This window comes from Dermacentor variabilis, chromosome 8 (assembly GCF_050947875.1).
Source record: "Dermacentor variabilis isolate Ectoservices chromosome 8, ASM5094787v1, whole genome shotgun sequence".
Classification (NCBI taxonomy): domain Eukaryota; kingdom Metazoa; phylum Arthropoda; class Arachnida; order Ixodida; family Ixodidae; genus Dermacentor; species Dermacentor variabilis.
In genome coordinates, this window is record NC_134575.1 from 125,733,375 (window position 1) to 125,747,964 (window position 14,590).

A 14,590-nucleotide genomic window follows, 5' to 3' on the forward strand; every position below is an offset into this window, starting at 1 on the left:
CACCACCAAGAATGGATCGTCAGAACGAAAGCACTTTCCGTATCCTTTGCTAACCTGTACAAACTACAGGATGGGATCAGTCCCGACCCACATCTTGGGGATGCCGCTGTGCCCAGTGCCAGAAAAGTTCGCTGGAAAGCCTTTTATAGCGAAATCCGTCAATGTCCGCATCCGCTCCCTGGTCACGTGGTGATTCTGTAACGTCTCTCTTGGGTGAAAGGGTAGCCTCTCCCATAATGATGCTTGTAGATTATCCGGTCCTTCGAAGTCTTGGAAATTCCGCTCATGCGCCGCTACGACGTTCGCGGTTCCACACGCGTGTTGTTGACAGTGATCAGCAGGCAAAAGATCTGTACAAAACACAGGAAGGGATTAGACGCGACCCACATCGTGTTGATGCCACCGTGCCCAGTGCCAGACAAGTCCGCTGGAAAGCCTTTTATAGCGAAATCCGTCAATGTCCGCATCCGCTCCCTGGTCACGTGGTGATTCTGTAACGTCTCTTTTGGGTGAAAGGGTAGCCTCTCCCATAATGATGCTTGTAGATTATCCGGTCCTTCGAAGTCATGGAAATTCCGCTCATGCGCCGCTACGACGTTCGCGGTTGCACGCGCGTGTTGTTGACAGTGATCAGCAGGCAAAAGATCTGTACAGCATACAAGAAGGGATTATACGCGACTGCCATCGTGGTGATGCCGCCGTGCCCAGTCTTACGTATACATCTTGCTGGACTATGGCATAAAAAAATGGATGCGACCAACTTTTTATTCGTTACCGTCCTTAGGTTACTTGAAGCGTTTCCAGGCTATCTATCTATTTTTATTTGTACGTAACCATTTTCTCGCCTACTTCGGTAATCAGTGGTTGAATCGGTAGTGTGACGGGCTGCTATGCGGAGGTAACGAGGTGCGAAACATACCATGGTATGATTTTATACCACTAAATATGTGGCAGTGTGTACATACGTCCTGCTCTTCAACGAATTACGGTAGCAAGCAGACGAGTCGCTAAAACTACATCTTTATTTTCTGAGTTTTCCCACTTATGCGGTATCTGCAAAAAATAAATTCTCAGTCTTGAGTCAGCGCTCGCCTTACTTCTTTCTTCTTTGTTCACCTTGCCTCGTTAGCGCTGCAAGTAAATATGCTTTGGAAGGTACCTATTTTCCGCCGACATGAGTCACTGTAGACGCGCGACTGGGTAGATGCCGCTGCTCCAAGAAACTATTCTGGACCGACTTGCAGTAGTGCCTATGGAAGCTCGGTCTGCACAAGTCCACAATAAAAATCTTTGATGCCAACATGGTTTAATGGGCATGTGCCAATAAGTGTGTGGCTTTCTTCATTCAGCGTCTTTGACTTCAGTTTAGGTAACTACGTATGCCACACATTGAATGTGTCATTGTGCAATCACGAAAAAGATTGCCTAAATATGTTCACTGTAGAGTCAAATCACACCCACCACACAAGAAACCCTCAAGAAGAGCAACCCGTGGCATTAACAGGCTGCGACACGAATGCAATAGGTATGTGCCGTTTCTAAATGAACTGGCCAACTTCTGTTACGGAGTATGTGCCGCTGAGTCCGCGGCGAGCGAAGAAAACCTTCTCACTATTAGCAGGCAGTGGCGCGCTAAGCTTCTCGTTTCAGACGCTGCGCACAGACTTCTCGGCAGTGCCACTAGCAAGCGCAGCATGCCCAGATAGAAACATGAGAGAGAAGCCCGGTTGCTGCATGGCGCTTTTCCCGGCGTTCCCACGCACGAGCGCGCCACATATTTTGGACACCTGCCACCGGCTTCGCAGCGGCGGCGCTAGATGGCACTGAGTGTTCTAATGAAAGCGCTACAGAAGAGTCCCGCTTCAGTACACGCCTCATGCATGCCTCATTCCGACTGTGGCGATACGTTGTGTCGCTCTATTGATTCTAAGCTAACGTATTACCTTCGCAATTCATCGGACGTTGAGTTTTGTCGTGCTTTCGCTATTATAGAAGTATATGAGTCTGCCATTCGTGTAGAGCCGAAATGTAATTTCACTCTCATTCATACATTAGGTGCAACTCTGTGGAATCTACACATAAAGTAAGGTCACCTAAATTTACCGCTCTGCGCATTCAGTCTATGCTTCGCTGCACGCCATAGGCTGCAAATAAAAATGATAACAAGCAAGTTGATCTAATACAACGTTTTAACAGCGTATGAGTAAATGGCTAGTTTGTTTCTAAAGCAAAATTACTTTGTTAATTTAGAACTGGGGTTATGGGAACATTTTCACAAAAGTAGATTAGAAAACACTGAACTGCTTTAAAGTGCGAATGCCCCACTGCAAAAATTATGGCAGAGACTCTACTGGAGTTGTCTCAGTATGCGTAAGAATTGTGGGACTTGATTATCCACATGCAATCCTGAGACATTATCAATCTTATTGAACTTGATCTGACCGCTACAAGTCTTTGTAAATCCATATCTGTCATTAGCAATCTTATAAGAATAGATTGAAGATGTAGCAACCCTTACCGGAGTGGATCCGATCCTTATCACCTCTTATCGGGCGTTATCAGCCTTATCGCAATCAATCCAATCTTTATCAACCGTGTTCTGTCCTTATCAACTTTATCGGACGTGATGTGACTTTCCTCAACTGTCCTTATCAACAAGTCCTTATCAGACTTGTTGTCAATCTTAAACCTCACCCGTACTTAGCAAGGTTCTGTTAATTTCTCTAATAAGTTAGGTCCTTATCGCTCTTTGGCACGATATCCATCCGCGTTGAACAAATATTAAACATGCCGAGATCCACATAACCCCCATGACTGCTCATCATTCTGTGTTGCGCGACGCGAAGTGCATGAGTCCTCGGAGATCGGTGGCCTTTCGTAGGCGAAGGAAGAACCTAACGGAAGGAGCGTCTCGTACCCACCGAAACACACCGGGTATCTGGCATGTATTACTTGAATTTTTGCCAAATTGGACTTTTTCGAATGTCAACAATGTTCCAAGTCAGCGGTACAGAAAGATTCTAGGCAGGTTATTTTTGTTCCACAATCACGACATTATTCCTGCCATCAGAGAAAGTGTTCTCCTTTGACATTTGTTTTGTAATGCCGGTACAACCCATTCATATTGTTACGCAAGGATGAAAGAGAGAGGACGAAGAAGATCGGGAGACGCTGGCGTGTTGTTGGTGGTCAGTCATCTTAACTGCTATGACTCAGCCTGTATATATATATATTTAAATTTAGTCTTTCTACACTCGCAACATCACCATAACATCTTGGTGGGGGGTGTGGGGTACCCCGGCTGGAAACGGAGCTTCGCAGTGGACGTCACCCCAACACCGTCCGCACCACGAATGACGGTGAGCACGCGGGATCAACGTCGTTGTCCAACGTTACCATCGCCAGCCACATCGCTGTAACCTTCGGTTGTGCTTGTGCAACCCAAGAATCCTGGAACTTTCTGTGGGACCGATGGCACCGAAGTCGAAGAAAGGGTGGCTATGTACGAACCACTGAGTGGAATCAACAGATGGGACTTACCGCCATGGCTAGCTAACCTGTTGTTATACCTAAGACGCACAGTAAAGGTTTGGTACGAAAACCACGAAGAGGAGCTAACCAGCTGGGATCAATGCAAACAAAAGTTGACAAAGATGTTAGGCAAGCTAGCGGGCCGTAAAATTGCCGCAATGCAGGAACTGGCCTCCCGTGCCCAATGCCGCACGGTGTCCGATGTCTCGTACTTCGTGGACGTGCTGGCACTTTGTCGCAAAGCCGATCACGACATGACACAAGCTGAGAATGTCGGGCACGTGCCTAGGGGCATTGCTGACGGCGCCTTTAATATGCTCATGTGCAAAAGCTGCTTTACAGTTGATGTTATCATTAAAGAGTGCCTACAATCCAAACAGGCCAAAAGCCGATGCGTCTTGCACCCATTGGCCAGACTTCCCAATACTGCCGCAAAGCTGACGTGTGAAGATCAACCCGCCCAGCAGCATGCATAGCCATCAGATGAACTGGTGCGAATCGTTCGACGTGAACTGGACCCGATGGCGTCCGCAGCTTTCCGTTCGCGTAGCCCTGATGCTACCAATTTTCCGTTCCTCTCGTACAAGCCCTCGTTCTCCAGGAACTTGAAAAGATTGGTTTACGTTCTGCATGTGCTGTCGCCAACCCCAGAGCTAAGGAAAGCTCTTATACTATTTTCGTTCCAATCCGATGCTTTCCCCCACGTTATCGCAACCCGACTCAGTGGAGAACTGTGGATCGCCAGCCAGTCTGTTTCACATGTCGCCGCATTGGTCATTTCACCCGTAACTGTCGCAATTCGTGGACCTGAACACCTCGCACACCAACCAACTTGAGCCGTTTTGATAGAAATACCCGCAATGTTTTGCCCACCGCCGAGCCTAACATCAGTGGCAACTCTGTTCGGAACATCTGGTACAGCCGTTAAGCATTGCCGCGCGGACACCAGTCTCGTTCACCACAAGCACGTGGTTCATCTTCCCATTCACTGCAGCCACGTCGCCTTTCGTCCCCTGTAGCGTTTGGCCGCAACCTTTCGGAAAACTAAGAAATGGAGCCCCCTGAGGTGGTGCTGCACTGCCTACTACCGCAGCAAATCCTTTGTCTGCGCCCGCAAGGAGAAGTGTAATAGACTTTAAAATAGACGGCATACCTGTCCAAGCACTCGTCTTCACTGGAGCCTACGTATCTGTGATGAGGGCAAGCCTACATAGACGTATAAAGAAGGTACTCACCCCAGCAGCTGCCTCCGTGCTTCGTGTGGCCGACGGCGGCGTGCTGATTGTTCTTCGAATGTGTACTGTGCGTTTAATTATAGCTGGCCGCCCTACTTCTGTTATCTTTGCTGTCATCGAAAACTGCCCTCACGACGCTACCCTTGGATTGGAGTTTTTATCCACTCATTCTGCTCTCACAGACTGCGCGACCGGCGTTCTTCAGATAGAACTGACTCAACTCGCAAATTCTCCGAGCACCGCCGCACCACACTTCTGCTCGCGTCACGTTGTGCGTCTGTCACCTGAGACAGTTACTCAGGTCACTTTGACCGCCCAGCTAGAGGTTCCTGACAGTGACTATGTACTTCGCCCCATCATGGACGTGCTTTTAAACCGGAACTTTGCTGCGAAACTTTGCTGCGGAACTTTGCTTTGCTGTCTTCTGCATACATTCGTCACGGTTACTAATGACGACGTCATTCTACCGCTTCTGAACTTCAGCCTGTGTCCTGAAGTGATTCCGGCGGGCATGTTCTTGGCCAGTGTTTCTAGTGGTTCCGAATTTGACGTTGAGAGTCTGAAGGCCGAGAGTGGCTCATTAGCGCCAGTTGCAGCTCGTAGCTCCGGTGGCTCAACGGATGACTTAGCGAAAATTATTGCACCCGACCTCACTCTCTGCATAGTCCACGGACATACGTCACCTGCTTTGATTGTGGAGTGACATTTTTGATTTCGGCGACAGGCTTTTAGGCCAAACATTTGTTGTTGACCACCGTATAAACACTGGAGACACGAATCCTATTCGTCGGCGTCCCTTTCGGGTATCGCATGCTGAACGTCGAGTCATCAAGTCACAAGGTTTCAAAATGCTCCACAATGGGGTCATCGAGCCATCAGCCAGTCCTTGGGCTTCGCCTGTCACCCTTGTGAAAAATAAAGAAGGTACATGGCGTGTTTCCGTCGATTATCGCCACTTAGGATTACGCGAAAAGAAGTGTACCCACTACCGCGCATTGATGAAGCATTGGAATGCTTTTACGGAGCTAAATGCATCTCGTCCATCGATCTTCGATTCGGCTACTGGCAGATTTCAGTTGATGAAATATATCGCCAGAAGACGGCCCTCATCATTACGGATGGCTTATATCAGTTCAAAGTCATGCCCTTTGGCTTACGCAATGCTTCTGCGACATTTGGACGTATGATGGACTCTATTCTGCGAGTCTACAAATGGACCACCTGTGTCTGTTGCTTTGACGACGTTATTGCTTTTTTTCTCCCACGTTTGGCAGCCAACTTACCCGACTCGCTGCCATTCTTACGGTCTTCCGAAAAGCCGGCCTTCAACTGAACTCCACGAAGTGTCAGTTCGGGTGCCGTCAACTTACCGTGTTGGGAAACCCCGTTGAAGCATCCGATGTGCAACCAGATGCGGAAAAAGTTCGCGGCGTCCGCAGTTTCCCTTTGCACGTTGTGCTTCTGACGTGCGCTGCTTCGTCCGGCCTGTGTTCTTACTTTCGCCATTTCTTCAACTACTACGGTGACGTTGCTCGGCTTTTGAGAGATTTTCTAAAGAAGAACACGCCACTCTCATGTGGCCCGGAGCAGGCTCTCATCGGGTTTCTGGCCACGCCTCCCATACTTGCCCATTTTGGTCTATCTGCACGGGCCAAAGTGAACACTGACGCCAGCGGCAATGGCATTGGCGCTGTTTTCGCCCAAAAACAGAATGGTACCGTGTGATAGCTTACGCCAGCCGCTTGCTGTCACCTGCGGAGAGAAATTACTCCATCACCGAGTGGGATTGCTTGGCTTTAGTTTGGGCTGTGGCCAGGTGCCGGCATATTTTTGCGGCCGCAAGTTTTCGGTCGTCACAGACCATCACGCACTCTGCTGGTTGTCTTCCCTTGGGGACACGCTACGCGATTACGCGGCACGTTACGCGATAACAAAGGTGTTGCCGCCTAGTTGCGCAACAGTCGTCGCTGATTTTCTCCTCCGTGACGTCATTCTCGACAATGGTGCACCTCGACAGTTAATTACAGACCGCGGTCACTCGTTCTTATCCCGAGTTTTCGACGACCTCCTTCACTCTTGTGACACTGAACCTAAGCTGTCCACCGCCTACCACACACAAACGAACGGTCTTACGGAACGTCTCAACCGAACAATCGCAGAGATACTGTCTATGTACGTTTCCAACGATCACCGCGACTGGCACGCCACGCTAGCTTACGTGACGTTCGCGCATAACTCGTCTCGACATGACACCGCAGGTTTTTCGCCCTTTTACATCTTGTATGGTCGCGACCCCACATTGTTGTTTCACACGATCCTCCCTTCTGTGCCGAGCTTTGCAAATGAGCACGCTCGTGAAGTCATCGACTGCGCTCACATGGCTCGTCATGTCGGCCGATCTCGTTTATTAGCCTCGCAGCATATACAAAAAGAGCGTTGCGACCGCAGCCATCGCTATGTTAAGTTCACGCAACGTGCTTGAGTGTTTCTCTGGTCCCCATGTCCTCAAGTTGGCCTCTCCCAGAAGCTTCTATCTAGCTACACGGGGCCTGATGAAGTACTACGCCAAGTTGGCGAAGTAAATTGCGAAGTTTCGCCCCTACACATTGATGCATCCTCAAGGCAGACGCCTGTTGACGTCGTGCACGTTTCGTGGCTGAAGCCATACTTTGCTCGCAATTATTCGCCTGCCATGAGCCGAGACGGCGCTTCGCCACCTGGGCGTCCTTTTACGGAAAGATGAAAGAAGAGAGGAAGAAGAAGATCGGAGACGCTGGCTGCTGCGTGTTGTCGGGGGTCAGCCATGTTAACCACTCTCGGTCAGCCTATATATATATTATAAATATAGTCTTTCTGTACTCGAAACATCGCCGTAACAATATGGTTTGGATGCATTCACCTTCTGTGAGCGTTGGTGCTTCGTCCAGAGGGTAAGATACTCGACTTCTGAACGTGGTATCGTAGGTTCGAAACTTACCGCCGCCAACGTTTCAATGCGTAAGCATTGTTTCGTGAACGCCCTACCAAAATCTGTCCGTCACGCGAGAAATGTAACAGCTTGTATTTACATAAAAATTCGTTTTTTAGAACAAGCACAGTTATTCGCTATATAGTGAAAATTTAGATTATTGCGATCCTTATAGGTTGTAAAGCACATTGAAGTCACACAAAAAAATGTTTTCATTGCGCAATATATTGGCTGGCGCGAGCAATCCATCTTTTGTGAAACGTTGCAAACGGAGCTAACTGTAGCGCCACTGCCTCGCTTATCAGGAAATCGTAAGGGCCAGCGCGTGGGTAACGCACAGGCGCTATTCACAGCAGCCGCTGCGCGACCCCGTCCCAGATGACGCGCGCTACTCTGGCACCATCTCGTAGCCCATGTTGCCGCTCTGCGCTTTTCCTCTGATCCTTTCGACATGCCCTCCGCTTACCGCCTTATGGCTTAGTTTCACCGTGGCTTTCATTCCCCGCTGCGCTCCGGGATCGCTTTTATCTTTCGCCGTGCTCGTTCGCTCGGTTACGAGGGACAACGCCGACGCTCGCCATAGGAACGGGCGCCTAGGAGCTGCGCTCTAAAAAAATATTGATGATAGAAGATACACATATGATCAGATTTATGGATACGCATAGTGTACATGGAGCGCAGTCGAAAATGCGTGGCGAAGCCTATAGCAGTGTTGGGCAAACTGAAATTTGGGGTTGTGCCATCTGGAAATGTGGTGAGCCAACTGAAATTTCGGTGGGCTAAGCTGATATTTGGGGCCCGGTCAACCGGTCAAAACAAATTTGGTTAGGGGCTAAATGAAAATTTGGGCTTGGGTGAATTTGAATTTGGGGGTGGGCAACCTGGAATTTGGGGATGGGCCAGTGCTTCCGCACCTAAAATTGTCTGTGGCCTCCGTAGCGCTCTAACTCAAGTATGATATGGAGTATACAGAGTTACGGTGCTCTGGTTGCTAAAGCGACGAAACCAGTTTACGCACAACCACAGTGCCGGAGTGGCGCCTGCACGCTTCCCTAGCTGATGCGTTTTTGGCGGCAGTAGTGGGGGCACCGCAGTCACTGACTATTGTAGGTGCAGCGAGGAGAAGCCCTTCGTTCTCCAGAGCACGAACCCTCTAGAGTGTGCGTTGCTCTGTAACCTGGCTATCACTTTGATTGCTTCGCTTTTCGTTACGACCTCTAAATAATTTTTTAACTGCGAAGTGGTTAGTGCAAAGAAAAGCATTGAGAACGTTATATGCCGGTATTTTAGTTTCACACAAAACACTAGATCAATCACGAATGTATTTTCCGGATACATGGGGATGTCAGAGACACAATATGGAAATCTGTATGCATTATAAGTTTGTTCGAGGTAACGTCAGTAAAACTGTTCAATGAAAGGATGACGATTACGTAGGAACATGGCAAGATACAGTTACGACACCTGTGGGGCTCGGTCGAACTTTCGATGTTTTCGACACAGTGAGTTTTAAACACCGTATTTTTAACTATCTTTTTCTTTGTATTCAGTCCTGTTTCGGCGCAAGGTTAGAATTTTTTTATTTCCGCAATCAGTGTTTAGCTTTGCATTACATTTGCATTTACCGTTTGTACAAATATCAAAGAAAGGTCTCACACACGGGTTGGTTACGCACACCTGGTAAAGAACTCTAACAATGTAAATCTGAGGGCGACAGCCAGGGGACGTAAATAAATATGTGCTTAGCTGTAAGGAGTACCGCTGCATTATTCAAACAATAATCAATGTAACGTCCACCGGAATGGTAAGAAGGTTTCTGCCGTGAAATTGAATACGCAGTTTCTTTTAGAAGGTTGTGCTAGAGAGCGAGTCTTTTTCACCTTAGTGCTTAGATTTGTTGTTGATATTTCCTAGTGGATGACCGACATTAGACAGAATTCCGTGGCTTAATCGTTGGAGAGCGAGACTGCTGTGCATTGGGAACAAAATTCGAACCCACCATTGTACAGTTGAACACTTAAAATATTTCTTAAGTTTTCAAACTTTCCTTGCTACCACATTCTGCCACACTTAACTGCGTTGAAACGCAGTGAAGGCTCTTTCTGTCGTGTACTCAATAAAATGAACGCTGGCGGAAGTGAAAGGGCAAGCATGTGCAAATAAATATTCCTATGCCCATTGTAACTATGGTAGCTGCTGTCAATTTCTAATGTCTGAGTTTTATTCATCGCTTTAGTAATCAAAGCTCGTCGTCTCCATTCTTTTATTTCTGAAAACATGCAATATAAGTTTTCAGAAGAGGATCACATTCGAGCAATTTCTTCTTATTTGCTTAGTTATTCGACGGATTCCAATTATATAGACTCTTCGCTATTCCCGTTGTTTCCGTCATTATGTCCCGGTATCAATGATGCTTGCACAGGCTGCTCGCGGTGAGTTGGGTTTGTGTAGGCATGAGAGAGGTTTAGTTAGTGCGTTTTGGGGAAATAACTAGGAAACAAAGTGAACGCAGTGACGCACTATAAGGCTTCACGCTGCCGACTGAGCAGCTTGCCTAACTGACTTCATTATTTTTCGTACAGGCTTTATTATTTCTTCTGGGACGCTGTGGGCACAAAGTGGTCCTAAAGGAACAGGCAGTAAATTTAATATCTGCAGGTGCTGAGACCTTTCTGTCTTTCTCGTCTTCTGCACGTTCGATATTCCACGCGTACAAGGCACTTCTCATCACACCAGCATCATGAGACGCATAGCAGCTGCCTTGGTGCCCTTTCTGCTGTGCGGCTTCAGTTGCCTTGCGTGCTGCATTGCGCCAGCATTTTGAATGAGCGACTTGCTACAGCACCTTCCTAGATGCTTAAGTAAAGGTTACAACTTGTTATCCCTTAAAGAGCGTTGCGCTTCAGGGGAAGCTGACTGAGTTTAATACAGAAATATTTGCTTGCTTAAACCTGCCATTTCGCTGTTTCACTTTGTCGTTTCTGTTACGAGTAGCACGTGACGAGTTTTTGTGTGTTGCGAGTGTGTGCGACGCTACGAATATCATACGGAGTGCCGCAGCAGTTGAAATGGGTCCTAGAAAAAGATCCCCCACCATTCCCTTAAGCAGAAGAGATTCAAGAATGGAAACGTTGACATGCTGCAGTCGAATGGACCCGGACGCCATAAAAGCTGAGGCAGTCAGAAAACTGCAATAGCTATGTTGGTTAGAGGTAGAATACAAATGAGATGCGCTAAAAAGAGCTCAAGAAAACCTTTTCTATAAATATAGCGAGTGTTGCTTTCTAAAATGCTCCTGCGCTAAGATAATGATCGTAATGTGCTCTGCTTCATTTTTTTCATAGCGTTTGCCTACTAGAGGAAGGGGTTGCGCGGCCGCTGCTCCACATTTCCGAAAGCGTACCTTTCAGATCAAACCTGTTGAGTATGTTAAGGGCCTCTAAAAGCACGGCACCCTGTGTCGGAAGCGTTGTCGTATGCACTGCGATCTCTCCTCGGTACGTGGTGGATGCCGACTCTGTCTCAAGGGGCTCAGTAGACTCCATGTGATCAGAAAGGTCCTCAATGGACAGGACGCCACCCGCCCGGTGCACAGCGTCCACGATTCCTTCAGCCACACGTCCCTTGTACACCACCTGCGGTCCCTCCTGGCCTAGCCTCTGCGAAGAACCGGTGTAATATTGATTTCTGAAAGAATATTTCATGATGCCCATTCAAAGGGCATGGTGTTCCCGTCTCAACATTGCTAAAGACAACAGCATGATTGCCACTGGTACTTTCGAAACTGCCAAATTATGTACAGCCTCCAAATGGGTTAGTCTTCAGTACATGTTAATAATAATAATATTTGGGGTTTTACGTGCCAAAACCACTTTCTGATTATGAGGCACGCCGTAGTGGAGGACTCCGGAAATTTTGACCACCTGGGGTTCTTTAACGTGCACCTAAATCTAAGCACACGGGTGTTTTCGCATTTCGCCCCCATCGAAATGCGGCCGCCGTGGCCGGGATTCGATCCCGCGACCTCGTGCTCAGCAGCCCAACACCATAGCCACTGAGCAACCACGGCGGGTATTCAGTACATGTTTGATGCTGTTTCTATTGATTAGTTCCATTGTCTTACGACAGCTTTTCAGCCGTTTTGTAAGGTCGGGCTAGAGAGCCACCGGATCCTATACAATGCGAGAAGGTGACATCATACTGTATAGTTCCGAGACATGTCAAGTTAGCACTACCGTGCAGACAGGGATATAAGATGCATGGTACTTCAGAAACCCATTGTGAAAAATTCCCACAGATCTTGCAAAGCAGGAAGAGTTCTGGCACACTGCGCATCTCTAACCCGTTTCGTAAAGTCTTTTATCAATGCTTGGCCTGTTTATCAATGCTCCACCTGAGTGAATCCAAGTCATTGTGTTGATCTTGTAACGCATAACTAACAACTGCACAACTGTCTTTCGATTTCACATTCACAACTCTCTTTCGATTTCATGAACATCTTATATTTATGTACTGCATGCAACCTGTAAATCGCGTCGACTGGTATTTTGGCCACATCAGTAGGCATTAACAGGCAACGCCAATTATGCGTCGGAAAATGAGGTTGGCGGCCTATGTTAAGCATAATTCAACTGATGAGGCTTTTGTATGAGCATTCTCTCTGGCCTAGTTTGTACAATCTTTCACTTGTGAGCACGCAATCGAGAGTGGCATATTTGTTTTCCTTCATTCTTGAGACTGCTTTCATTATGTACTGCAGGCGGTGTGCGCATTTTCATCCATGCGCAAGGTTATTTAGGCAGCTGATTTATTTTTCTTACATTGATTATTGTATACGCGTGGAGTATTTTACCCTGCCCGATTAAGACTAAGATTAAGTTCCAAGGAGGATTTATATGCTTGCCATAGCTCAGTCAATATGCACTCTTTGATACAGTCTGTTAGTGAGTGTTCACCTGTAACAATATTAAACTGCAGAGTGTGTACGTCAACTCTATTGCGCCTTGAATCACTGCTTGTTTGATTTTCCACAAGAAACAGATTTCTTTGTTCATGTGTAGTGAAATGAAACACCATATGAGCTTGGTACATTTACGGATAATATGCTGCTTTGCTATAATTCGACTCAGTTACACCACCTGTTGCAGACAGATTTAATGCTGCCTCTACGGAGACAGTGCAATGCCACAGTACCCTCACGAATGCATACATAACCGTCCGATTGAGCCACAAGTCCTGCCCACCAAGCTCTGTACAAACGCGGTGACAGCGGGAAATAAAAGCGTTACTTAACAAGTTATGAATTTTTATATTTAGGGCCCAAATACGTTCATGTAATACGAAACTCAAATGCGTTCGCATACTTCCTTTTTTTTGTATAAATGCGCGAAGCGCAGAAAGTCGAGACGTAGAAGCACTGGAATAGAAAGCTGCAGCAGCTCCAAGAAAGCTTGTCGAAGCGTACTCAAAAATATCATACAAAATCTCCAGAAAGTATGAACGTAGGCCTACTAACAGATACAACGAAGCAATATTTTGTAAACGATAACACCGTAAGGATTTATAGGAGTGACACAAGTAGCATTCACAGATCGAAAAAGAAATATTACCCAGAACACATGATAAATGATCAAAAGTGAAACACCCTCAACACTATATATTATGTGGCTGATCCAGGAGATAAAAAAAGTAAAAGAGTGATGCGCTGATTTCCGTGTACTTGCCTTCAAAAGTGTTGCCAGTGGCCTGTTGACCATTATTTGACCAAGCGGGGGCACATTGTTCTCCTCATTTAGGAAATAACGGCCACCGGGCAATCGTTGCAGACCGTTGTGCGCGGTCTGCCAGGTGCGTTGCTTCAGGTGATCCATAGGGAATCCGTTCTCGGCGTAGCTGATTGCGGGGGCTAAGAGCTCCGACATGCTAAGCTGCGTGATACAGGCGCCAGCAAAAAGTTCGATTGCTGTGAATCACAGCGCGATGCTTTCTACGGGTATAAATTACGAGGTCGACATTTAAAAGTAGGTAGTATTACGAACAAAATTGGTTTGAAAAGAGCTTGCTATCAGCGACATACAGCCAGTAGTTGACAACTGTTCAATATCATAACTGCAATGAATGTCTCTCTATCATGGACACCTTGTTATTTTGCCTTCATGTGCTCTATTTATTGTTGTTATACAAACTACGTCGGTAAACTTTTAACCGTTACAGCTCACAATTATATGGAGACATACAATACAGCATGTTATACATAAACGCTCTCGTCATATTATGTGGTATGTGATTACTGGTATCACGTTGGAGGCACCTGGATCCTTGTTGATCTCTTTCTGCTTTTTTCTGCGTCCCGTGAATCAAAACTACCAGCATCAAAAACCATTTGCACCAAAAAACTCCATTTGTATCAATAAGGCCGGCTAGGTTCGGCCGCAATGAATCTGATTCCTGAATGAATATGCACGAAGAATCCTCAATGTACTTTTAATTCTAAATTCTGTGCAAAGTTAATAAATGGCTCATGTTTGTGGTTGGTTTCATAAATGAATCCTAGCTTCACGGTGGCGTTGACGTGGCACCACAGAGTCTTTTAAGGATGACAGGCATTGAAACAGTGCTGTAAGAGTACTCCATCAAAGTCAGGTAAGGTATGTCTTTTAATAGAACAAATTATTCAAGAACGTTCCCAAATGGAGAAATTTCTGGTAGAATATTACGCACACGAACAAAGACATCTCTACGAATTTGCATAAATTTTATAGATATGAAATACATGTTATAGTACACAGGGCTTTTTTGCGTGTTCTAATTCCTCATACCTAGAAACACCTCAATATTTTAGTTCTTGTAAGCATTA

The 14,590-nt window shown here is 46.7% G+C and overlaps 1 protein-coding gene across 1 annotated transcript in view; it reads right to left on the bottom strand.

The window, feature by feature from the left end:
• The window catches only part of LOC142591263 (glutathione hydrolase-like YwrD proenzyme), an 82,536-nt gene that overhangs the window by 28,543 nt on the left and 39,403 nt on the right, over positions 1 to 14,590 (bottom strand). The window contains exons 4-5 of the mRNA XM_075703601.1: positions 13,458 to 13,661; positions 11,138 to 11,393 (exon numbers count right to left, since the gene is read on the bottom strand). Coding sequence (XP_075559716.1) covers positions 11,138 to 11,393; positions 13,458 to 13,661 — 460 coding nt within the window. The remainder of the gene's footprint in view (positions 1 to 11,137; positions 11,394 to 13,457; positions 13,662 to 14,590) is intronic.